Genomic DNA, 26727 nt, shown 5'->3' on the forward strand with positions numbered 1-26727 from the left:
CGCAGCATCTCCGGCCCGTCAACCCGGGCCACCCTGGGATCCTGATCCAAGATGGCACCCGAGAGCTACTCTAATTCCATTGCTCACCGCACAACCCATCTCCCTAACCGATCCTATCCAGCCAGCCGACCGCAGGAACTTTCTGGCTTCATGTGAAGTTTAGCCAAGATCCTGGGCCCGGTTCCCGGGAGCCGGCAGATAAGCACGGCCCGGGCCATACAGAGGCCGCCCCCACCCAAGATAGGGAAAGCTTCGGAGCTTAAAAATGTCTTCAGCAGCAGAGCAGAGCGGCGTCGAACGGATTGCAACAGTTTGCCACAAGCCACACACTCTGGCAACAGGCGCCGACGGCAGCGGCCATTTCTAACTTTACCTTCAGCGAATCTAGCCTGGCTCGGCTGCGGCACGTGGCAAGGTGTGTGGGTTGCTGCGGTTTCTAACTGCTTGATACGCAGCCAGAAACAGATCACAACAACGGCACGCCGGTTCGGCTACAAGTTTCGGCTACACATTATGGCGAAGCGATTCAACAAGCAATCGCCGAAGAGTCGACTCCACTTCACGCGCTCTTCCCGCTAGCTTTGTTAAGTCTAAAGTTTAGTACCGTAGCATGTCTGAATCGTTCCGTCAATCTAAAACAAAGTAAGCCGGTTCGGTTGTAATGGTTCGCCATTTGGTGTAATCACGCCATTTCGGAATTTGTGATGTCGATCTACAAAATGACCGGGTTAAGGTGATAATTTCTAAAAACGGATAACCTTGATAAATTGATGAACAGATGCGTCATTAAGTCCAAAAAAATCGTTTAGATAAATACTAACTTCCGAAGAAGCAACAATACGGTAGAGTAAACTGATTAATACGGACTTGCCTGTTCTAATTATAAAGTTATAAAGTTAATAAAATAAATGAATAAAAAAATTACAAAAACAACCAATGAATAAATAAATAAGTAAATAATACCTTGCTAATAGTTTACTCTTACTACAAACAGCTCCAATATTTAAGCTCCTCAAAAGTAGTCAATGTATAAAATATCACGTGAATTGCAAAAAAGTAATACTATCCATCCTTCGCTCTTAGTGACCCACATTTTAATTAAATCCGACGATTGTTAAATATTTTTGACGTCAGTAAATAAATGAAACGGGTGTTATGGCCCCCTGGCAGAAGTTGGCCAAATCGGAGCCCGTACAAAATGCATCCAATTCATCCGATCACACCAATCGCTGGCCATACTCGGGATGGATATTCGACCAGCTAATAAGCCTCTCTGATTCGTCCCAAAAGTAGCAACGTTCCGGCACGGTACACTGTCCACTGCCACCACCAGCCGACGCCGGTTCACCAACGGAAGCGAATTATTAATTTTAAATCCCTCATTAAATACGCTTACAAACGAGCGTCAGTGAGACCCTACCGCTGCCGAAATAGCAGTGCCCGTGGGCGGTGCATGTGCACATGTTAGAATATTCACGAAACGCCCTGCCCATGCCAGGCGTGGGCCGCACTGCGAACCCATCCCCGAGGCGAACCCCGAACCCTTAACACGCTGTTTACACATGGCACAGTTCATCTGCATGTGATATTTGTAGTGCCTAGAGGAGGATAAAGCCTCCAAAGCGGTCGGCTCTTGCTCTCTCTCTCTCTCACCCGCTCACTCCGGACCTCGCGCAAAGTGCATGAGTTGCGCGGGTGTTTAGCCATGCACCGACTGGGGCTGTATGCGCCGGCAAATGATGCATAAATAACAACCCCAAAACCTCACTCCGGCGCAGTCCGGGGGTCTCGGGGTACTTCATTTGCTCGCTCGCAGCGATCGGCAGCTCGATAACCGCAGCTCGGCATTCAATTTATGGCTCTTATCGGTGCCACAAAAAGTTTAATTATACTGTTTTCAATAATTTTATCACCACTCCAACAGTTAGCGCACACATCAGTTAGTGCACCACGGCGAACCGCGTTGGAACCTTCGAAGCGTCGTGCGAATCCGCGAAAATGGATTCCTAATCGTGGCATGTCCTAATCGTTTATGCTCGCTAATGGCGGATTTGCTAACCAGCGGGTGGTGTTTTAAATACATCAACACACACTAGAGAACCCGAACCGTGCTCGGGAATGGAAATGTTTCGAAATGAGTTTAGTTATCAAGAATACAACCGTTCGTATACAAAGACTGTTTTTTTTCAAAAAATTTAATCAGTACAAACCAAATGTTAGGGTTCCTTTAGCAGGCTTCCAATAGCACGGAACCTTTTCTCAGCTTCATTGACGTCACCCGTATCTGCGCTCCAACCCCAATCATACTTCGCCATTTTTACTATTTAATCAGAACCGGCACCTCGGCACAGCAACAGGACACGGACGATTCTTCCGTTCAACAAGTCACACCCGGAAAGAATTAAATAAATGACATCAATTTCGATACGCTGAAGGCCTAGAAAGGCTCGTGTATGACTGGCTGGAACACGGAAATGCTTCTCACGAAACATCCCAACACGAACGGAACATGCCCAACCGTTCGTGTAGTGTTTATTTCATCTGATTTTATTTCGCTCCTAACTTGTCTAATGGCGGGCACGTTGCCGCACCCTCGCCGGGGTACATCCGATTCCGTCGATAGCGAAATTTTACCCCATTGCCATAAAAATAAATACCATCCCCGACGGGCTGAGTGAGGCCAACTTACAAAGCTCCAGCTCGGCGTGGCATCTGTTGTTCGACTCTAGAGCGAAAGTTAGGGATTTTCGATTTCACCACCAAACGCTCGCGTAATGATTTGAATTTTATTTTCCAAAAATCCCAACCAAACTGAACGGGGTCTGTCCGCCCCGCATCTAATAGTGTTCTGCCTGACAACCGGCATCATTTCCGCTGGCTGACTTTCAACTAGCCATTCTACAACCACATTTGCATACGCTTAAAACCATGTCTAAGCTTCCCGTTGGCCGCTTCCCGTTCGCCGAACCCATTACGACCCGGGGCGGGGGGTCTCAAAAAATGCCTCTCTTCGTGTCAAATTAAGCCTAAAACGTGGCCAACAACAATAAACACACGGGCGGAACGGAGGGCAGCGGGTCCGCATTCGTTCCCGTGTAAGCTGTGTAAGTTGGCACCGAACACCAGGCGCCTCCACTGCACACGTGGCGCACGGCGGCCGCCGGAACTCGTGTAGATAAGCGTTGGCGTTATGTTTAGTTTCGATCCTACCTATGTATGTGCGTGTGTGTAGACGAGCCCTTTGCCACGAACTGAATATATTCCAGCCGTCATAAAACGATCGTTTTCTGTTTCGCCACTGCGCTGCCCTGAGAACTATTGTGGCTCTGGGCCTCTCGTCCCGTTTATACAAAGCCAACGCTACATTTTTCCCATTAAGCTCCGTCCTCCACGGGCCCGTCGTTCCTCATCCGGTGGCCTTACGGCAACTTATTCCCGTTGCCAGTTAACAGCTTTTGTAAAATTTTAATTGCTTTTGCTTGTAGCTTTCAATTTTTCACCATCGAGCGCGAGGAGTGTCCCGGGTTTTAAGCCAGCCGGGGCTACCGGAAAAAGGGAACGGGCCGCAAGATAGTTCATCCTCGCCGGTTCGGTCCCCGGCACACTGAATTGAATGGCCTGGCCTAGGCAACATTGATAGTGGACGAGCTGGATGGGAAACATAACGGAAAATACACTGGGGCAGGACTATTTTTGTCCCTTCCATTTCTTGAGCCGTTCGTCTACTACTTTTCCGGCCAGACCGCCTGGACTGATCCCTTTCGCGCTCTTCCTTCTCTCCCTCTTTATCTGGTGGGGCGAATCATTTTGCCATCAACCCGCGGACCGCTTGCCGCAGTGGTCCGCTAGTCGCTATTAAGGAGAGGAAAACGATCAAATAGGGAAGCTGATTTATTCCGTCACCGACTGGCCCGGTCCGGCCCGACCGTCCTGTGGTGGACTGTGAAAAGAAATCGAGAACGGAAATGGCACATTCTGTTTACTGATGAAAGTATCAAATGCAATAAAATGTCCTTTCTCGGGACCATTTCAATGGCGGCGCTCGGTTGACGCTGATTTTGCTACTTCTTTTCAGCCCTCGCCGTTCGAATGAGCATTCTGAGTAGAAGTTACCACCGCGCCACGCCGCACCCCGCAGGGTTATCATACTGCCCCGGCCGAACCACGGCTCTCGCCATCGAATCCTTTTCCGACACGACGATGCTTCATTCATGTTGTCCTGTTTCCGCCCACCGTTTCCGAAAGGGGTCCGGGCGAGCAGTTACCACCTTGGGCCGGAGTGCCAACTCTGGCAACGTTGAAAATACTTTTACAGCTTACGTCCTTACTCGCAAGCGAACTGAGGTGGGGTCATCAAGGACCCCGTGGCGGACGGGAAAAGTGCCGTCAGCTCGCTTGGCGCTGCCCCATACGCAAGGTGATACTGTAACGAAATTCGTTTTAATGCTGCTACAAATTGAACGGACGTGCAATAAAAAGCGTCCGCTCCGTCCATCAGCCGGGCGTCCATCTGCGGTACAACTGTTCGACGTGCCGTTCGGGGCGAATGTTCATTTTACCCGATCACCTAAGGACCAACCTGCTGACGAATGGCCACGGGCCTGTGACACGAGACACGCCCTCCCGAACGGGAACACCGTGTCCTCCGAGCTCGTTAAGAGTAACGGCGCCAGAGTTTTGAGCAAAATCCGGTGAGCTGTGGAAAAAACACGCTCCTGCGACACGCGCTCAAGCGCCGTGCGCGATCAAAGGGAAAAGTTTCTCGGACGCTTCGCGGGCCAACGAACCAGCTTTAAAACGGCGAAAGCGAAGTCGATTGTTTTATGAACCTAAAACAATAGATGCAATACAACAATACATGCTTAACAACACGATCAAGCAATTTGGAGCAGCTTTAGTTTGTTTCTAGCAATTAGAAAGGATGGACCATTCAGACCACAAACAGATCTTTCGGTAAGCCACGAGCAACAAAAGTCTGCAGCAAATTATTCCATTTATGTAGTATTTGTTCAACAGTCAGCCAATTTACCGAGGTATATAGTAAGTGCATCTAAAGTCGTTCGCAAAAAATAGACTAAAAAAATCCAACCCAAAAAAAGGCACGTTGGACCTAAATGTTGATCCTAATTCTAGAAGAGGGGCGATTTTCTGAAACAGCTTTGCATAAACGTAGGCTTTACTGTGCCCGGGCAGAGTTTGAAAACAGATTGGTTCAGACGTTCCCTTTTGGCATGATTCAATGATCCAGCGAAATGGTCATTAAAATGCGTTACAAATGAGTTTCCCAGTCCTCTATCTAGCAGGTTGTGTCCCATTGGCTCTGTTCCTGTGCTTTCTAAACACACTAAACAGTTCCCCTTTCTCAGGTCTAATTCTTTTTCAGTCCCCGCAGCCCCTCTGCTGAAAGCTCAATGTCCAACCAAACACCGTTCAACACGCATTGGAAGCTTCCTTCAACTCGATGGCACTCGATGGGACGCACTCTCCGCGCAAGTTTGTCCGATTGTATGTCGTACAATTATTGTTGTCCAATTTTTTTGCATCCTAACTCACGGCCCATTAATCATCGCATCGCCAGCTAGCGGGCGTGGACAACTATGGCCGCTTGCCCGCCCGGGAAGAAAGGACATCCGAGCGCCGGAACGGGATTAGAATAATTATTAATTAACTGTCATCGATTCGTTGCCGTGGCGTGCAGCATGAGTGATCACTTAGCGCGCCGAAGCAAGGCACATACCTTCACGATGGACACGTGCAAAGTGCCGACACTGGCGCGGCGCTCTGCGCGTGAGTGGACGATGCTCGAAGATTATTAATTATCCACGATCGGGTGCGACGACAGGGACAGCGCTGGTACCCGTCCGCTCCACTTCCCCCCCCACCCGTTTCCCGTTGGTTTAAAATATCAATTAGAGCCAGGATGGATGGGAAATTAATGATGAAAAGCGCGCGGAAAATCTGCTGCTCATCGGCGGATGTTGGCCGGTTACGGGGTGCCCGGCCCGATAATGAACTGGACCGGAGCGAGATGCGTGCACGTCGGAATGATTTATCATTCCGACCAAGGCCGAACAGAGCCGTTTACGTTATCAACATCTCAACTCCCGCCGATCGCTCGCCGATGGTGGAGATAATCGAACGGTTTTTGGCATAAAGGTTTGCCGGCGGAAGGAAGACTACCAAGCCCTGGGTGCCCTGTGCTTCCTGTTGGCCAAAATTCACCCAAAGCGAACCCCGAATCTTACAGTGCCATCGCATCCTTACTGCTCACCCGTAATGCTCCCGCTCACGGAACGAAATTCGATTACATTTTAATTAATACGAAAGTTAAATATTTAATTATCAGTTAATTAAGGTGAAATTATACGTCGCCCTAGCTCCCGGTGGCCCGGCGACATCCGCGGCATCGCTCGTGTCACGATCCGGAAGCTCGGCAGCTCGGCTGACGTAGACCTGCAACCGGTGGATGCAATTATGTAAAATATTTCGACAAGCGCTCCGCCTGGCTACCGTTCGCGATTCGCGAGCGCAACCGAGCAAATGCTTTCCACCTCGCCAGGGTCGGTATTTTCATCTAGCGTTTTCCCGTGCAAAAGGGCGGTGTGCAAAACACGATTTCCGCTGCACTGCGCCGAACAACATTTCAAGCCCGCCCGAACTTTCGCAAGAACATCAACGGAACGCATTCAACAGTCTTAAACCTCGATCAGCGCTGTGCACTTCCGTCGTGGTCTTTGTCGCCGGAATGAAAAAGAACAAGACGCTCGAGATGTCAGTGTATGTGTGTTTGGGTGAGAGTAATGTCCTTGCAAGCAACACCAGCAACCGCACCAGAACGCGAACTCGAAAATGGGCCACTCTTTACGAGCACCGTGAAGAGCGGTGCTCCATTCCGAGCCAAAACACCAAAACTTCGCCGTGGTTGGGTGGACCCGTAAAAGAGTCCCAAAAATGCAATTAAAATTGTACTGCAACCACCATCGGACGCCAAGATGCGGACGATGGACGAAGAGAGACCCGCCCGAGATGATCTTCATTACCGTCGCGCTTCTTATTCTAATGAAGCGAAATTCTCGTTCCACCGGATCCGACGAGCCGTCGTCGGGTGAAACGCGTGAAACTTTCGGCCGGAAAAGAATGTCCCTGAGCCGCGCGTACCGCCCGAACCACAAGAGGACATTCTCCGGCGCACACACTCCCGTCGCTCTTCGTATCGTATCGCGGTCATGAATGTGATTATGATATCAGCATTGAATATTTAAATTAATTAAACGAATTTCTCTCACTTTGCACTGTGGGTTTCGTTGTCGTTGCACTGCAGCTGCCTAGGTGGTCGCCATTTTTTGCGTTCTCCGCGTCACTCGATTTCATTCATTTACTCCATTCCATCGGTTTCCTTCGGCAGTGACACTTTTCTGCTCTTCTTCTTCCAGTCCGTTGGTTAGAGGACCTCATTTCACATTCCTTCCCATCTCGCGGGGAGTCTCATGAATATTGAGGTCCGTTAAGTACCATCGGTACCTTTGCCACTGCCAGCGAAACTCCAGCGAAATCACTCTCTTATGCTGGGATTTTCCTTTCATCACCAGTTGCCCTTGCGAGGGTATGCTGCTTCGAAGAAAATTCCCCGGAGTCTATTTCCATCGTCCATTATGCACCCGGCGCATTAATCGTACGAAAACGCGATTCGCAAATGCAGGCCGACCCAGTCCGCTGCATTCGTTTGCGATACACCTGAGCTGCGGTCGGCGAATGGGTAATTACTTTTCTTGGCCACCCTTTGCGAGAAAATGGATGGAAAAATTCGGAACCCAGTCAAGAGGCTTTCGGTTCCACTTGATGGCTTGATGGGGTTGTTTTCGCACAATGGACATGTAATTCCACTTGCGATGAATGGAAGATGAAATGGAGTACCTTTTTAGGACGAGCGATGTGAAGTAACTACGCCTTCTTTGATTTAAATGCTAACGATGCGTTTTGAAAATTCAACCAACGTCTACGTCTTGAAAATTAATTTTCTGCCGTCCATAAATAAAAGTGCTGCAATTTACTTGTTTATTTTGCAAACTCATTCATTGAAACTCATTTATTTACAACTCATTCTGCATTCTATATTAAATGAAATCGCGATGTATGGTAACAATCGATTCTGATAAAATAATTTTCAATGACTTATTTGCCCATTTTGGATGTTACATGGGAAATGTTATTTTTCAAATGGCCCAAATTTCAGGCGTTTCAGCATAAACACGATTCTTCAAATTTTCGCTCAATCTTCCCAATTACCAACCTTACTAGGGGGCTACATGAGGTGTAACGTAATGTTTTTGACATTACAGATTAATGCCAAACTGATGCGCCTCTGTCAAAACGTTTACGGGTCGGCTGAGGCGTAAACCCGAGCGTAAATACTTTTTGCGTACGCTTTGCTTACAAACAGAGGATAATTTAAGTTCTTATTTGCTGGTATAGCCATAAAATCGAAAAATTGAAAAAAAATATTCAGAAATCAATTTATTTCTCTTCGATTTCTATTTTCTCAGACCAAAAACACGAACGTAAACACGTTTGACATTTCGTTTTAATATTTTTGCTGCCACACAAAGCGTAAACGATTTGACATTACAAATTAATTTTACGCTAGTTTTCACGCCTCATGTAGCCCCCCAGTTACAGTAGGACGATTATGACGAATTAAATCCCCTTTAATGGCTCGAAACGTATTTCAGTTTGAAGCCCCCTAAGTAAGTTTCAATTGTTTTAACACGTTGTGTTGTTAATAAACAATTAATTTTCTAATATGACAGACATTCAACTAAAAGTTTGACACTTGAATTTACATGAAACAGTATTTAATAGAACTAAACGAATAAAATCCATCTCCAGTCACCGCTTCAGTTATAAACGAAAAATCCCCCCCAATAAAGGTAAGAACTCCCTTTAAACGACACAACCCGTTTATTCATCGCACGACAGAATGGTCCAGCTTCCGGTTCGAAGTAAAAACAAACAGCAACTGCAATCAATTCCCCAGTCACCGGAACTGCGCCCCGAAACTACCGACCGGGCCGTGCGCGGACCAATTCGTCGCCTTGATGCGGGCAGCAAACAATAATAAAACTAGTTAATCTCACAACGACACACCCGAAATAGTCTGGCTGACAGCAACTCTATCAATTGTATATTTACCGCTGGCATCAACCTTGCCTCGCGCCGCCGGAACCCGCGCCATGACATCGCCACTCACGGCGCAAGACAAATGGCTTTGCAGGAAAAGTTTGTGGCACCTTCCGGTTCGCCCCCCCCCGCAACGACTGGCTGGACCCGGGGGCGCGTATGTGGTTCAGTGAATGTGATCCACTGCCCAAGCTGGGCGGTTCCAGACGAAGCCGAAGGCACCGTGGACGTGTCGCGCCCGGTGGAGTGGAGTGCCTAAATCTACTGCATATTTTATTCATAAATCATCCGAGTGATGAGAATTTTATTTGTTGAAAAAATTTATCCCCCAAACGTGATTCAATTTGCATAGCACGTGAGCGCGTATGGGCCCACGGCCACGCGCCCGCTACAGTATCGCTCGGCCGGAGCGAGCCTTGCCGAGCGTCTTGAGTGAGACGCCAACCACCGGGGCTCTAACTCTCCGCTCGGAAAACTTTGCCCCTCCCCCAAGCCCAGACGCGCTAACACGCGGCCCGGAACGTGGCACGTAAAACATTTCGACCACAGCCCGCCCGCCGGAAGCGTGGCGCGGCACGCGAAGGGCAGCAAGCGTCCACCCAGCAAATAATGCCAACGGAAATCATACAGCAGCAGCCAGTAAATCGGGCATCCGTGGGTCACGTCGGAAACCGGGGCCATCGCTCTCAGGACCTGCGCTGCGCCGCGTACGCTCAACAGGGTGACAGGGCAGGGTGTCTTCCGGTCCCCGCTCCGGCCAGGTGCCGGCACGCGGATCGAGATCCCACGGGGATGCACGACGCGGAAATGGGAAATGATAAACTTTTTCGATTTGCCAGTCATTTTCTGAAGTTACGCCCCGTTTCGTCCCGGCAAACAACACTTCCGCCGTGGAGCCGAACCGGGGTCCCTTTCAGGTATTGAGAGACTTATTTTTACAATCGAATACAGCCACCAGTTGGGCCATTGACAAACAACCGGACCGTTCCGGGGGCAGATGATGAGTTTCGGTGCAGTTCCTGCCGGACGGACGTACGAGTGTCAATCGATTGCAGCTCCAAGTCCAGCAAGTCCTTTATCCATTTGCACCCATTTGCCTGCATGTGCCACATCCAACAGGTTCCACCGACCTGGGTTCCGGCGGCAAAAGACCATGGCCAAGCCCGGTGGGCCCATCTCAGAATTCGGATTGCAAATAAGCTGAAAGGGAAACTACTTTGGTTCAATTGCGTTACGTAGCCCCGACCAGGTCACGTCCCTGGCCGAGTACACTGGTCGGTGTGAGGGTAGCGTGTTTGGGTGTTTGCTCTACTCAAGCCCTGAGGCCGATGGCCTACCCAATCCATCCTGCTGTGGGTCGTGTGCTAGAATGTATTAATGATTATCCATTCCCCACGGTACGGGCGTTCCGCACTCGCCGAAGTTCATAGTTCGAGTTACAGAAGACGTGTGAAGAATATGAAGAGTTTGCTCAATCTTTCCCCTAGGTCAGTGCACCGGTTCTCGAACGCCTTTCTTGGCTTGGCATCTAAGACCTGTGGTCAGTGGTGGTGCCTAGCAGGAAGCGCATCCTGATGGGTTGGTCAGCGCTTCCCGCTCGATCCATTCTCGGTGCGGGCAACATTTTCTACACTAAATCAAATATTTAGAAAACAACTCTGTCGTGCCAGCACCATTTGCCGCTACTTCATTAAGCCTGAATCCTTGTTCACCGAGCGCTCCGGCCGACCGGCTCGGTCCGGGACGTCCGGGTTGCTTGAGGCTAATTTCATAGACAGTGATCGCCCATCCCAGCGTCAATGGGGACATCTTGGTCGAATGGATGGACATGTTGTTACACCCGACCCGGCCGGATGACGGGAGCGTATTATTGTCAGATCATGTCGTCGGCCGGGCTCCAGCCGGACGGTCCGTTGCATCCGTCCATTAGTATGACAAATTGATAACAAAACTGCATACATTACCATCGGTGCCACTCCATCGCTTCGAACGACGCCAGGACCTCTGCCATACTGGGCGGTACGCAAAACCGCCACACTCTTGCCGGGCCGTGCTTTCACACGCCCCTGCGCCAACGATAACATTCGATTTGTTTCCTTCGAATCGTGTAATGAAATTAATTCAAATCACGATGAAGCTTTTTCGAACGGAGATAGGTACTTCCGGCGTGCTCCTTAAATGGTGCCACATTTTTACGCTACGTGTCTTGCCACCGGGAACCCTCGGGAACTCGGGAACAAAACTCTCAATATCACTTCCTACATCTGGGAGCGTATTTTCGGCCATTGTGCCGCCCTCGTGTTCGATTTCGGCCCGTTTCGTGTATGGGAATGGTTCATTAAAATTCCTTACGCAACCGGCGCCGACGGCGGTTCTCGGGTCCGACCGGAGCCCTTATTTGGAGCAATATTGACAGGCAGGAGTTGGAAAATAAAAACTTTCCTCTTTATATCAGCTTTCCCTCGTAAAGTCGGTGCCGGAAAAGCCGGCAAATAAAAACCGAATCCTCGCACACTCTTCCGGGGCTGGTCCAATTTTCGCGTGCGGCGTAAAGGATGCGAAACGAAATGGCCACCGGTTTGGCCCGGTTGGTCAGCCTGTTGCTGCTGCTGCAAACCCTCTTCATCAAGCCGGTCTCCGGTCGGTTGCGCGTAGTTCGCATAAATAAACCCGGGGAGGAGGAAACACAAAAACAAAATGGCGCACAAATGGCCTTTGCGAATTGGCTCGGCCTCCGGTCCGGTTGATGCTGGGGTGATTGGGATTTTATATTTCCCTTAAAAAACCACCAAAAAAGACCGTCATCCTTCAGCAGCTGCCGCAGCCAGCCGCTGAGCGAAACGTCCGCGATGGCGATCCGCACAGTGGGCCGTATAAAAGCGGTACTCGTAAAAGCGCAGACCGGGAAGTTGAGACCATAGGTGTGCATCTTTGGCCTCCGGTGTAGCGGGCAAGATTGAAGTTTCTCATCTAGCACACTTCCAAGGTGGATCAGATTACTTGCCGCTGCAGAAAGAAGCCGCGGAAGCCGTAAACTTGAACCGATTCTCACTGAACTCACGGCAGCCAAATCCACCGCCGTGAACGTGATTTCCTCCGTGCCGATTAAAGTCAGCTCTGCGAGGATTACCTCGCGGACCCCGTCGGCAGGTGTATGTCCTTGTGGAGAAAGAAAGAACCTAGAACGTGGCCACACCCAGAACGTTCTGTCACTCTTCATTAGGCGAGGTACCGGGAGGTCCTAGCAACAGTTCTCCGGCTTTTTTACAGTTTTGCTCGCCGAACACCGAATGCCGACGCACGAAGGCACTACTCTCCTTACGACGACGCCGACGAGAGGTTATTGTCGACTTCGGCAGTCGAAGTGCTCATAAAAGCATTAGGGTAATGGCGAAAATTATGCACACTTTCTCCTCGCGAGCGCCGTCTTTGGCCTCGAGTCCGTGACCCGGCCGACTGGTGGAAGACTTGACTGTCTGTCGTAAAACGGTCCGACGATCCGGCTTCTTCCGACAACGACCGCCACATTGAGTGTGCCACTCTGTCTTAAGCCATCAACCCGCGCGTGTGGATGACGAACGTTTCGAGACGGATTAAACACGACGTTTGCGCTCGGTACGCTCCGCGTAAACCCCCGGCAGGTCGTCAGCGTCACATCCTTGCGGTTACTTCGGGCACCGAGCGCCTCCATCCGGCAACGGCGGCGGTTAATCTTCAACCCGTGAGCCGTGAGGTTAGTTTACGGTCTAGTAGCGCGAATTAACGGCACGCCGAAGGTGTGTAATGAAGCGCAAACGATCTGACAGATCGACGACGACGCGGCTCTCAGCTACGGCACTCGACTGAGGTACTGAGGTTGGCACCATCTGCCTGGCCCACAGTATTCGGCCCCGCAGTGGTACGCCTTTTTACTTTGGATAACATCAGCTACGAGAAACGGTAAGATCAACTGCCCGTTGTGGGGCAACAATAAAAAGTAGGACTCGATGCACTGTGTGAGGCGATAAGAACCTAGCTCCGATTTTCAGACACCTGTGATTTTCTTTCGAGTTCTTCACCTACTCCTACGGAACTCCTACTCCCAAATACCTCTCCAGAGTGACACAAAATTGGAAATCCCAAAGGGTCCATTTTTATCTGTATACTAATTTGCCTCTGCTGCCGGTGACCCAAATGCTCCGGAATCCCTCTCCCAGTATGTGGCCGCGTTTGTCCTGACATAGGGTCGTGAGATTTTTTCACAAACAACCCCGCCAAAGGCACCAAGTCGTGCCACGCACTTCCACAAGTAATGTTCCTCGGTGGTGGTGGTGGATGCAGACACGGAGCCATCCATCTTTGCGGCAACCCTTCCGAATGACCCGGTCTCGCTGTCAACGACAAATTTTCGCTCGGTACACACGCGCCCTCGGCATTGTCATATGGTGAAACCGCGAACCACGGCGTGACCACCACCGGGGCTGGCCGTCCCGTGTGGTCCGCGACAGGGTCAATTAAAATGCAAATGAGAAGGTGAATAAAATTTCTCGCAATCAGCGCAAACTTTTCAGAACCGTGACACGCAGGAGCAGGAGCGAAGCGAGTTGTCCCCCGGCTGCCACGAACCGTGGCCCGTGTTTTGGGACCAATCCTAATTCATTAAAGAACCCGGCACCCAGCGTTCCACCAGGTATGTCCTCGGGGCGCCCCGCTTCGTACGAGTCGCCATTCATTAGCTAATTTGGGTACACCGCCCGGTCGACGGAGGTCTTCGGGGTCGGTCGCGGATGCACGCTTGTTGCGCACCTCGGTACCGGTCACACATGTCACATGAAACTTGGGTGCGAACTGCATAAACCAGCTAATGAATGCTCTAATTTCGCTTCCGGAATTGTAGATTAATTTGGCGTACTGTCGATCCAGCAAATGGCGTTCGGGCCGCGCTTTACGCAAACTATTAGATTCGTCACTAGTTCCGCGTGAAGCTTAAATCGCGCACCTGTGAACATCGCAAAAACTTGACGAACGACAATTTTCAACAATGAAATAATGTAACTGACATTAAACAAGAGAGCGGCACAACCTGAAGTGACCCACGTCAGCCTCCGCGAAGAAATGCTGATGGCAAATGCTAATTAGCTTTAAGTAGAATTTGCTTTATTTATGGACAGCTCAACTCGGCACTCAATTAATTAGCACCAATAACTAGAAATGGATCTAGACTTCACGTTTGACCAGCACGGACCCAGATGGCGCCGTCGATAGCTCCGTTCGGTCGTCGGCAAACCGAGGGCCGCAGCACGGACGGTATGCAAACGAGGAAATGGTTTTTATTTTAATTGGCAACACTAAATGGGACAACTGTCTCCATCTATCTGTGTTATTTACGGAAGTATGAGCAAAAACTAAAACCATCCACTTCCGTTTCCAGACGCCAGCCTCGGCTTGGAAAATGTCGTCCTCGAGGGAGGATTGGTAGGGCAGCAACCCCGTCTTTTGTCGGCTGAACAAATTTCCAGGAGATGCAGCACGGCGCGCCAATATGCAATTAATTTCCGAATTTGATTCCGAGACTTCTCCGAAAGACGTTCAAGGCGATGATTTTTTTGAAGAGAGGAACAGCACGTTTCATGTCTGGTTCGGAGTTGGGGTCTATTCAAGAATGTTCAGCCCTTTCGGTCGTCCACTTCTCACCCAGTTAACAAGAGATTACCAGCCAACCAGAAGAGGAACAGATCGATCATTCAGTTTCTGTGCATGAAAATCGAAGCCATATTGCTCGACTTATTACTTGTTACTACCAATACCAAACAAAGCAATTATGAGTTCGAAAAAGCATTACGAAAAAGTTTTAGATTGTTTTACATAACAAATAAGCTCATAAAAGTTACGCGGAAACATGTTCCGATTAGTGTTTTGTCACCGGTTGAGTTTATTTCAAAATTATTTTCATTTTGTTCAAGAGCCTAATGATCAGGATTCCAGTGACGAATTTCTCCTACCGGCTACACATTCATTAGGCACCACCAAATTCCCAAACTCGAGTGCGGAGAAATCTGTCTCCAGTTCACGAAAAATAATATCCTCAAAGCGTTTTGACAAAACAATAACGAAGCTAAAAATAAAACTCTTAGAACAAGACAGATGAAAATAAAATAAGGATATTTTTTATGTTATTCGACGAGTTGTTTTGTTTTTCCATATTGTTGCTCGTTTTGGCTTGTAATAATCGTCATAATTATTGAATGAAGTCACTCTACAGCTACAACGAACGGTGAAGGAGAATAAGAACGAAATAGTAAACAAGAGGTCCTGTCCGCGCTTCTCGTGCGTGAAATCACCGGTGAGCAGATAACAAATTGCCATTTCATTTCGCCGGGCAAAATTATTTCGCATCCCTTTATCTTGCAACTTTTCGGGTAAGTTTATTTATAACATTTGCTAGTGTCATGAACTTCTCGCTCTACGGAAATATTTGCGCTTTTCAGCCATGACAATCATATCGCTTGTGTCGTCCAACAAATGCTTCGGCGGAGTGCAAAAGGTGTACTCGCACCAATCGAAGGAGCTGGCGTGCGAGATGAAGTTTGCCGTGTTCCTGCCGGCATCCACCGAAGATCGTAAACTGCCGGTGCTTTATTGGCTCTCGGGACTCGAATGCACCGAAGCGAACTTTATTCAAAAAGCCGGTGCCCAGCGTTACGCGGCTGAAAATGACCTGATCGTTGTCTGCCCGGATACATCGCCGCGCAATGTGAACATCCCGGGTCAAGACGATTCGTGGGACTTTGGATCCGGTGCCGGGTTCTACGTTGACGCCACTCAAGACCCGTGGTCGAAGCACTACCGGATGTTTAGCTACGTCACGCAAGAGCTGCTCGACGTGGTCAATAACAACTTCCCGACCCTGGCGGACAAACTTAGCATTTCCGGCCACAGCATGGGTGGTCATGGAGCCCTGATTTGTGCGTTGAAAAACCCCGGCCTTTTCAAATCCGTATCCGCTTTCGCGCCCATTAGCAATCCCTCCAAATGCCCCTGGGGTGAGAAGGCATTTACGGGTTACCTGGGAGCCGACAGTAAAGATGAGTGGAAGCAGTGGGACGCCACAGAGCTGGTGGCCAGTTATAACGGGCCACCACTGGAGTTGTACCTCGATCAAGGATCGGCCGATCCGTTTCTGAACGGGCAACTGTTGCCACAAAATCTGGTCGACGCTTGCCGGGCCGCTCAGGTGCCGTGTGTGCTGAATATGCGCGAAGGGTACGACCACGGGTACTTCTACGTTGCCTCGTTTATTGGGGAACACATTGCGTACCATGCCCGCCACTTGCATTGAAACATGGAGTCCCAGCGCACAGAAACAGATTGATGAAATAATAAAGCATCAAATTTTATTCTATTTCTGTTTCTCCAGCCTTCACTGCACTGCGCCGTCGTGTTCAAGGTTATTTCTTCGGTGGTCCTCTTAGTTCGTGCCAGTAGCCAACAAAGTGTTCCCGCAGCGGCCACAGGTTGTGGGCCCCAAAGTAACACCAAAACAATCCGAACATGGCACCTCCGAGATGGGCCGCGTGATCGAATATTTTCCACCCCAGCAAGACACCGGCCATATCGACGCCCATTATGACTTTTATTGCCTGTAAGACACAATCATGCTTAGGAACAAACCACTGAACCAAGGGGGAATTACGAACTTACCGCTCCGGCAGAAAACGTGTACATCGGTAGGAACAGTATGCTAAGTTGTGTGTCCGGATACTGCGTACAGACGTACGCCAACACAGCCATGATGGCGCCCGAAGCACCCAACGATAGGCCCGGCTGTCGAGAAACGGTTTTCAAGACGTGACTGGCAAACGACGCTATCACGCCGGCACTCAGATACATTCCCAAAAACTGTTCCCGCCCGAGCGTAGCAACGGCAGCGTGGGAAAAGCTGTGCAGGACGTACATGTTGGCCAAAATGTGGAACAATGAGTAGTGACTAAACGTTGACAGTACCATGGGCCAACAGACCGCTTCTGCAATGAAACCACCAACATCGTTAGCTTACCGTAAACTGCACACAACGCTGGCCACTACTTACTTGCCGCTGGGTTTGAGGCAAAATATTTCACCATCGTTGGCGCAAGCCTCGGTATCCGCCAGAGTCCGTAAACGACAGCGTTCAGTGCACAGATCGGTGCAAATACTCGTTCACCGGGCGACAGTCTGCTCCACCAGCCGCTCAGCTCCCGTTGCCACTGTTCCATTTCCTGACGGTGCTGTTTTGCTCGCTCGCGGAACCAGTTCGTACTCAGCTTGCTTCGTAGCGCTTTCATGGCACGCGCACGTACCGTTTCATACTCCCAGATGGATACCCCTACGAAACTACCAGTCGTGAACTACGGAATACAGGAGACAAAAATCAGCAATCACTGCATACGACAAAAAGATGACAGTTTGGCGGTGATCTTACCGCTACGGTGAACAGAAATGATCGCCAAATTTTCGACGGATCAATGTAGCCAGATTCTATGACAATTCCCTGCGCTTCCGTCGGAACAATGGTCTGTTTGGGCGCGAAAGATTCCACCCGTGTGTTTCGTCCCGACCGTGTATATCGCAGTATCGCAAGCTGCCGATCGCCTGCCGATTGTTTCAGCAATTTGTGAGGAGAGTGAACCAGCGAATGAAACCTTGAAACCGGCATCGTATAGGTCAGCAGATAAAGAACTAGCGAAAGGTCGACGATTCGAAGAACAATTTACCTGGCGACGGAAGGCATCCCGCGACAACAGAGGAGGCGTAAAGCCATGTTTGTTTGCTTTTCCGACCGTTTCGTTGCTGAGGCCTCAAGATAGCATAGTAAGGGTTTGGAGTAGCGTTAAAAAATTCAAATTAATCTGAATTCCTTGAATTCATGTCCGTATTACACAAGTTTTCTGCTGTTTACGAATGCCATGATTAGCTTCTGGCGAGCAAAAAATACCAACACAACAATCTGTCACGCAGCTGACATCAGCTGTCATACCGGAGGCAAGGTGCTTAGATCTCAGGGTGAACATCGACTAAGGAACTTCCCCTTTTTCAGCACAATTGTTTTCGCTTATTTCTACCACGTTTACTAAATATCCTTTCCATATCCCATAAATCGATCAACCAACAAATAGAAATGAAATAGAAACAATAGGAACATTTCCCAAAATTAGTAAAAAAGTCAACAGTCGTCAGTAAACGTCAAAATTGAGAACAGCTGATGCGGGAGCTCTCTGCCAGCTGTCAAAGTGTCCTCACTGCGAACCAACCCTCGTTTCGTTGTTCTTTTCGCGTTTCATTCAGTACGGCCAACATCTTTCCCAGCTGCTCCGTCCCCGGATCAGTCGCCCGTCCGCCAGAGACTGTCTCTCTTCTCGGGCATTCTGTTGCTTTTTTTCGTCACCATCGTTGCCACCCAGCGCCTTCCGTCCCAGCGAGGCCCATCGGCTATCGGTTTCGGGTCGTCGCGATCGGTCGTCGCCTCGAACTCCCTTGTGGCTCCCCAATCCAGGCAGTGGCAGTGTGACGCCACTCGGACGAAAAGCGCAATTCGAAGCTTCGGTGTCCCGGCATCCGCCAGGAAGCTGTGCGTGTGCGCCGCAAAAACACAAGTGTATCTTCGTGCGTGTGCGTGCGCGTGTGTGTGCGCGTGTCCAGCGAAGAATCCCGTTCGAGGCGGAAGTGTAGCAATGTTCCTAAGTGCCTTCTGAGAGCCGGCCCCGGGTTAGCGGACCCGTCCGAAAAGCAGCGGTCCGAATGCAAATCGTTCACAGGAAGTCTCGCAACAATCCCTGGCCAAGCGGTCAGTAAGTGGGCCGCTTAGGTTCCCGAAGAACGAGCTTCCAAATGTTGGGTCAGTGTGCAGAGCCGCAGTGTAGCAGCAGGCGACGGGAAGAGCCCGAAGTTTCCGGCAAGGTTTCCACGGTTCTACGCGGCCCCCTCGGTGGCCTGCACTGAATGCTGCTCCACGTCGTCCAAGGAGAAGGCGCAAGATGTAGGATGATTTTCCCGTGAGCTTTGGTCTCGACCCTGTCGATGCGCGACCATGTGTCTGTGCGCGTGTATGTGCCCGCCCCAATCTTGAGTTTTCGGTGTGCCAAATCAATGGCCCCAAAACGAAAATAAGTGAAAGAAAAGAAGGAGCCTTTCTAAGTTGGTGTCTATCGTGGTATCTTTCCAAAAAGTATAGAAAGAAGGAAATCTCCCTCCGACCGTTGGGTGTGTGCTTGTGTACGTGTATGTGTGTTTTATGTTTTCTCTTCTCCCGCAATACATCGTGCATTGCTCTCCGAAGTGACCACCCTGCGTATTCAAAAGTTTTCGTAATCCCGGTCTAGTACTACGCCATCAGCCCGCCGGGGGCGGTGGTATGGGTGCGGGGAACGAACGCGACGAAATGTCCCAGGCGAACTCGTTCCAACCGTGGAAACAAACCCTTCCCGTCGGATTGCCCTCGAATCTGGGCCCCGCGATCTTTGGTGCTGGCGGCGGTGCAGTAGGCTATGGAAAAGTACCACAACCACCGCCGACATCAGCAACAGCAACTGCCCCGCCGTTGCAACCGTCGCCGTCGTCGTCTTCATCTTCGTCGTCGTCCTCCGTATCGCTATTACCAGCGGCTGCTACGTCATCGCACCTTCTGCAACCTGGAGCCATGCATGCGGATGGTCGCCGTGAGCCGGCACCGATCGGCGGCACGGGTGGCGCTGCGCTTGCCTTCTCCCCGTCGTCCCTGTCCATGCACAACGGCGCGGGAAACGATTTCCTCGCCCAAATGGCCGTCAACAAGCTGAAGCTAGGCAAACTGAACACCAGCTACGAGCTGACGGCGGCTGTTGCAGCATCCGCCGCGGACGAGGGGCTCGAGCTTGACCCAGGGGTGGCGGCTATGCGGGCGATGCTCACGGTGTCCGGCCAGAGTGCGCCGCTCGGGGACAAGGAACGAGAGCAACAGATACAGCAAATGTTTGAAAAAACTGTCAGGTAAGCGAGAGAAAGACACCTATCTCGATCGGAATGAAAAATACTTCTTGTTTCTTCTGGACAAGGGTTCGGACCTTTGCGAAATTCTATGTGCTGCAATCTTGTCGTCCGATCGGGGCTTACAGGATAAAGGATAATACCGTCGTTAAGGGGCTGTATTTACTCAGTTATGAAAAGGTTCTTTTCCCTGAAACAAACCAAAAACAAATACCCGTACCGTAATTTCGAGTTCGTAAGAGTTGCGTTTCGCTCACAGGGTTGCTATTTTAATTTGGAAAACAAATTAGGTGATCTCTTTAAAGCTTTTAAGAGTCAACTGTCATATTCAATATCATTTTTCGGACGTTTATCGTCAAAATTTGTCTACTTTGGAGAACGTGCATTTTCGTCCTGTTTAATTTTACTATTTTAATAAATTATAATTTCCATTTTCTTAGCCACGATTATTGGCGGCTTGAAGTGACGCGTTGACGGAATGCGGATTTGCACAAAAACATGACGGTGAAAACAGGGTAAAGCATGCCGTCTACTGGAAGACAAAACACTGAAACCCTCACCGACACAGCCCACGGTGCCACGCGAAGTAGAAAAACAAATCATCGCATTTTATTATCGTTATCTGGCCTCGCGCGTTACCTTATCGGACCACTTTTTGATTCCTCGCGCGTTCTTCTTTTTCGTACCTCCACGTCCTCGCCACACCAAATCAGCGCCCTGCTTTCTCTCTCTATCTTTCGGCCATCTTCATTAGTTATGTTCATTTATGTTCTCCGAGTGTTTGTTACCCCGTGTTCCGCATTTATGCTCACAATCTATCGACGCAACGCGTTGCCTGCCTGTTCGACTTTGCCCACGGTGCCAGAAGCGAAACGATTTGTGGCTCGACGTAAATAAATTAATAAGGCCGTTTTCAAACGGTCTGTCTCTCTCGCGCGCGTGCTCAAAGCCTAAAATAGTAGCGAATAATTTCGCGGCCTGCCTACCTTACTACGGTTCGCATCGAGCGTCCAAACAAACGCATAAACTCAGCGTTCGACCAGCTGCCCGCCCGCCAGCGTAGCCCAAATCTTACTAATTGCTTTAAATTGTCACCTTGGCACACGCTTCTTCACCGTGGCATTCGGTACCGTCTGACCGTCTTAGCACTTTGAGGAGCTTTGGGAGCGTTTGATCTACTAGGATTCGCGATTCGCGTAGTCGGCGATGGAGCGGTGTGTGGTTGTTTTGTCGTCTTTCTTGTTATTGTCTCACCTAGCATAGACCGTCTGGAAATCAGCAGACCAGTTCGTGTGGTCCTCTAATCCATACGATGTAGTCCTTTTATTGTTCTTATCGTTTGCGATAACAGCGATACTGCCCATCGCCGGCGGGGGCTGGCTGAATGCTTACGGTCAGTAGATAGACGTGTGTGTCCTTCACTCACAGCTCGTTGAACCCTGATTTGTAGCTATGACCGGACGCACACTGTTAGGCTTTGCGATAAATAACGATCAATCTAGTGATCGATGGCTATCCACGTCGATGTACGAGCAACAGGAGTTCCGTTTGAAGAATCCGTTAACACATTATTGAAACGATAATGATATTTAAACAATAAACGATGCGGTGATCGTTTAAGGGTTGAAGATTCATCTAAAACATTTTATGATTTTTTCTATGGCTCATTTGTTTGATTTTATTGCTGCCCCGTTTACTTTGATGGAAAAGGCAAAATATGTGTACATATTTAGAGTACGTGGATTAATGTCCCATTCAGCTACCACCGAACGGTGGCCGATTGAGTGTCAGAATAAATAAAGCAGCAAACCGAACAATCAGCACCAACTAACATTAGGAACTATTTCCGCAGTGACAACACCAAGAAACAGATCCTAGAAATATTGGACAAAATCTCCGTCCTGCGACCACCGGAACGATTGCTGCTGTACCTTCGCATGCCCGGTGGCTATCCGGAAACAGGTACGAAGCGGTTCTCGCCCGCATTAGTTTTGCCGTAGTGCTGCCATTTCATGTACTTCACTCTTTTTTCGCTCTTTAATGTGTCCGTCAATGCAACGTAACACAGATCCGTTGCGGCAATCGCAGAACCCCCTCGGGACGCGGCTTGAGATCAACCATACGATCAACTGGGTTCGTTCGCATCTGGAGCACGACCCTAATGTGTCAATTCCGAAGCAAGAAGTATACGACGACTATGTGTAAGTAATCATCTGACGGTTCGCGAATGAACCACTAGACTGAGCAACGAATCTTTCTTCAATTTCTGGGCTTTACTCGTCGTTCCGTGACATTTACCGACCCCAGGGGGTACTGTGCCCGGATCAACATCAAGCCCCTGTCGACGGCGGATTTCGGAAAGGTGATGAAACAGGTGTTTCCCGGCATTCGGCCACGGCGTCTAGGCACCCGCGGACATTCCAGATACTGCTACGCGGCTATGCGCAAAGCGACGAAGCTGCCCATACCGAAGCTGCCCGATATTACGGATGCCGGTGGTGCGAGCGAGGTATGCGATTCGACTACGCAATCGATTCGTTTGAAGAGTTCTCCATGCCCGTGTGACTCACTTTCCTTCGTTGATATTTTGTACAGAAAAATGGTGCCGAAAATACCAACTTCGGCGACGAGGAATCTTGGAAGGTGGTAAAACTGTGGGCCGAAGCATTGCTGCCCGGGTCTTTCGGTTCGATCAACGAGCTGGCCACGTTCATCGCGAAGAACAACCTCAACACGCCAACCGGCGGCAACAGCCGGCAGCAGCTGCACAAGAAGATTCTTCAGCGGGAGTTGAAGGAAAAACGAAAGCTTTCCGTAAGTAATCGTCTCGAATACGCACACTCAGTACGGGAACCTCGGCACGAATCTCCCCGTTTAACAACATTGTAGTCTCGAAACGCCGTTTGCACAGCGTGTGCGCACCGGGAGTAATGGTTCTCGCTGGTCGGCGGCGACATGCAACACGAGCCACAAAACGTGACTGCGTGTTCGTTCGCTGGTCTGTCTCGGCGCGATGACGAACGTAAAGCACAACGATTTATTAATTTTATTTCCATTTCTTCCCATCGTTTTACTCGTTATCTTCTGAACACCCGCTCAAGGCGGTGGCGTTGAAAAAACGGCGCAAGAAACGCCGAAAGACCCTTTCGACGAGCATTTGTGAATCTGGGTCTTCGGAGCTCCGGAATGGTGGGCAAGAAGAGGAAAATAATCCCCAGCAACCGTTCGGTGTCACAGGAGTAGTGCAACAAACGGAAACCGTAAGTACAAAGCAAACACCGACCGTTGTTCAGCAGCAGCAGCAGCAACAGCAACAGCAGCAATTAGCGGCCAAGCATCGCGAGCTGCTGCTCCAGCAGCACATGATTAAACGCGAGCAGCAAGATTGTCTCGATGAGGACAACAACAACACGACCAGTGGCGTTCTGGCCACTGCGAACAGCGCCAGTGGCAAGATGCTGATCCTGCAACGCCAGCAAAGTACAAATCTCAACTGTGATAACGCCAGCAACAACAGTGGCGCGTTTGAGTCGATCAGTAAAGAGCTGGTGCTCAGTGCGACCAATTTCACGCCGAGTGATGCGGGTGTTCACGGTCAGCAGCTGCTGTCTCCCGCTAGTCACCCATCACCGTCCCTGCAGCAACTACAGCCCCAGCAGCAACAGCAGCAACAGATGATCCATCAGCGGCTCCTGGAAGCTGGAGGCATGCGTAGCCCACAGGACCAGCACTTTCTCTCGAACATTTACTGCAAAAAGGTACGCCAGGCGCAGCAACTAAAAGCCGTACAGCAGCAGCAGCAGCAGCAACTGCAACAAAATCAGCAACAACCGCAACCACCACTGCAGCTTCAGCAGCAGCTGTTCTTTCCCAACCGTCCCCCTGGCGCAAAGCGTCAGTTGCCGGGCAACTTGGGCTATGCCAGCAGACAGAAGCGCCTAAAGTTGCTGCAGGCCCGGCAGCAGCGTTCGCTCGAATCGCAGAACAACAGTGCTCCACGGTACGATGAGCAGGGCAATTTGATATTGATCGAAGCACCGCAAGATCAGGGCCGGGACGAGTTCATTATACCACGCGAGCGGGTGATCAGCATTTGTAACATGGACAAGAACGCCCTGGACGACTATCTTAACTGCGAGGAAGAAAACTCGCAAGATCAGGATCAGGAGCTGTTAAAATACTTCCCGGAGGAGGCAGGTCAACAGCCACCACCAATGACCGGAAATCAGCTCCCCTCCGGCGAGGTGATGGAAGGTAGGAGCAGTGCTACCTCGATGGATACGGACAGTGCCAGCTACGGGCCCATGTTTGATGATAGCGAACAGAAGCTTTTCCAGATTCGGATGATTCTCGAAAAGAACCAGGCCACCCAGAACAACCGGATGCAAATGCAGCAACAGTTGCACCAATCGATGGAAGCCCAGCTGTCGGCGGGGGCCTCTTCTTCCGGTGCTGGTACTTACGAGCATTCACAGTCTGGGATGGGCTTACAGCCGGGCTCGGCGGCTGCCTCGCTCGCGATGCTTTCTCAGCGTCACAATACCCACGGAACAGCGGCCGGTGGCATTTCGACCGAACAGTCGCCAGTAGGAATGGTAAGAAGCAACGAGCGGGAACCAGGGAAGCAGAAATTTGTTGGAACTCTCGATCTTAAGCACTGCTCCAGTGGCCTCGAGGGAAACTACGAGCTCGGCGGCGGTAGTGGCATCGGTGGACCGTCAATGAGTCTCGGCGGAAGCAGTGGACAGACGTTGCAAAGCCCGACGACTCGGCGACGCAATTGTAGTTTTGTTCCAATTTCCCAGCCGGCTGCAAACAAGCAACAGCCACCGGCAATGGGCACCGGAGGAGCATCAAACGTTAACCATACACCGAACGTGAGTCCGTTTGTTAGTCCTCGCAGCACACCGATCCACCGGAAGGTTCCGAAGGGCGCTCCAAACGGCCACACGCTGCAGGACCAAAGCAAGTTCAATCATCAGTTACACCAACAGCAACTGCATCACCAGCAGCTGCAGGGTGGCAGCGGCTACAACCATCATCCTCATCATCAACATCAACTCCAACATCAGCAGCAGCAACCGCAACAGTACTCTTCCGTTCGCACGTTGGGGGGCTACATCAAGAATGAACTTCCCGCGTCGGCTCCTCCGTCTCCGTCGATGATGCAACCGTTTCGGTTCGGTTCTACGCTCGGGGGGCTGAACTGTGCCGGTGGAGGCGGCCTTCCGTCGCAGCAACCGACCGCATTCCAGCCGATCTGTGGACCCCAGATGGTCGGCAGCGGTGGTGGCCCCGGCAGTATGCCGATGGCGCTCGAATCACGCTCGAGCAGCGTGCCGTTGCTGCAGAACTACGAGAGCTACTGCAACTCCAACTACAATTCCGTCTCGCAGACGCCGGTCCCGTCGGAGTACGACGACTTCACTGACACCGGCATTCTCGACATGCTGAACGAACAATCGGCCCAGTTGTCGGCGGCGATCAAGATCGAAGAATCGGAACTGACGCTTCCCGATCTGCTCGATCAGCAGGCGCAACAGGAGCAGGAAGCTGGTGGTACAGAAGGGAACACCGGAGGCCGGGGACCCGGAGATGCATTTTTCTCCCGAGCAGGAGTAGGAGAAGGTGGAGCAGCAACAGGAGGCGGTATGTTTAACATCATTTCTCGGTCGGTCCCCTCGACCCCTTTGCCGCTGTTGGGCGGATTCTCTGGAGGAGGTGGCAGCAGTGCGGCGGGACTAGCATCGGCAGAGACCGCCTGCTTGGGTGGCACCGAAACCGGAAGTGGGTTCGTTTCGAGCAGGAGGTCACTTTTTGAGTACCCGAAATCCGTCCCTTCGACACCGATCACAGTCGGCGACGGCGGTTGCCACGAGACTTCAATTTTTCAGTACAGTCCCGAAACGTCACGCGATTTTCTCATAAATGGCAACTCCGTCGATCGAAGCAAAGCTTCGTCCGCTGGTGCTTCCACCTTCTACGGCAGTGTGGGTGCGGATGCTGGATCTGCGACTGCCGGTGTCGGCGATGGGAGCCTGGGCATGCCGAGCGGCAGCACTGGCCGAGACGTAAATGGAAACGTGGCGAACGAGTTGGCGGCACTGCAGGCTGGCAGCGGCGGCGGTGGCGGTGGCGGTGGCGGTGCTTGCTCGGTGCACGATGCAACCGGTGGTCCATCGGACGAACCACCGTCGGCTGAAATGGCCAATCTGACCGACGGCATCGAGGGACTGTCGACCGATCTCGACGCCGTGACCGACTCGATGATGGACTCGGACATCCTGCAAAATCTGTAAGCAACGGAAGCACCAGCACGTGGAAGTGGACGGGGAAAGCAGCGGGCAACGGTTTTTGATATGTGTACGATGACGTCGTGCCGCAGCGGCGGTGGACGAGCAGCGGCAACATTGTAGCTACAATGTGTGTTGGTCGTTTTTATTTGTTTGGTAATTTATTCACCACGTGCCATCGAACTGTGTGAGATTGTGTACCAAGACGGCGGGCTGGTGGGATCTGTCTTAGTGCGCACGATAGAAGCACACCAAGCCATTATTGGACCATTAGTTT

The 26727-nt window shown here is 50.7% G+C and overlaps 3 protein-coding genes across 3 annotated transcripts; 2 read left to right on the top strand and 1 right to left on the bottom strand.

The window, feature by feature from the left end:
- The first annotated feature begins 15495 nt into the window (after positions 1-15495).
- Positions 15496-16558, top strand: LOC131212260 (S-formylglutathione hydrolase). Its single transcript, XM_058206053.1, has 2 exons — positions 15496-15575; positions 15645-16558. Exon 2 carries the CDS (start codon positions 15647-15649, stop codon positions 16493-16495), a length of 849 nt encoding a protein of 282 aa, XP_058062036.1. The 5' UTR covers positions 15496-15575; positions 15645-15646; the 3' UTR covers positions 16496-16558.
- LOC131212258 (presenilins-associated rhomboid-like protein, mitochondrial) lies at positions 16525-18098 on the bottom strand. The gene is made up of 5 exons (XM_058206052.1): positions 17910-18098; positions 17618-17837; positions 17246-17543; positions 16858-17180; positions 16525-16796 (listed from the first exon to the last, which is right to left on the bottom strand). The coding sequence occupies exons 1-5, from the start codon at positions 17954-17956 to the stop codon at positions 16605-16607; spliced, it is 1080 nt and encodes a 359-aa protein (XP_058062035.1). The 5' UTR covers positions 17957-18098; the 3' UTR covers positions 16525-16604.
- A 1475-nt stretch (positions 18099-19573) lies between these two features.
- Positions 19574-26456, top strand: LOC131212292 (uncharacterized). The gene is made up of 7 exons (XM_058206097.1): positions 19574-20160; positions 22010-22119; positions 22226-22358; positions 22465-22666; positions 22753-22971; positions 23259-25716; positions 25780-26456. Exons 1-7 carry the CDS (start codon positions 19574-19576, stop codon positions 26454-26456), a joined length of 4386 nt encoding a protein of 1461 aa, XP_058062080.1.
- The last annotated feature ends 271 nt before the right edge of the window (positions 26457-26727 follow it).

This window comes from Anopheles bellator, chromosome 2, assembly GCF_943735745.2.
Source record: "Anopheles bellator chromosome 2, idAnoBellAS_SP24_06.2, whole genome shotgun sequence".
Lineage (NCBI taxonomy): Eukaryota > Metazoa > Arthropoda > Insecta > Diptera > Culicidae > Anopheles > Anopheles bellator.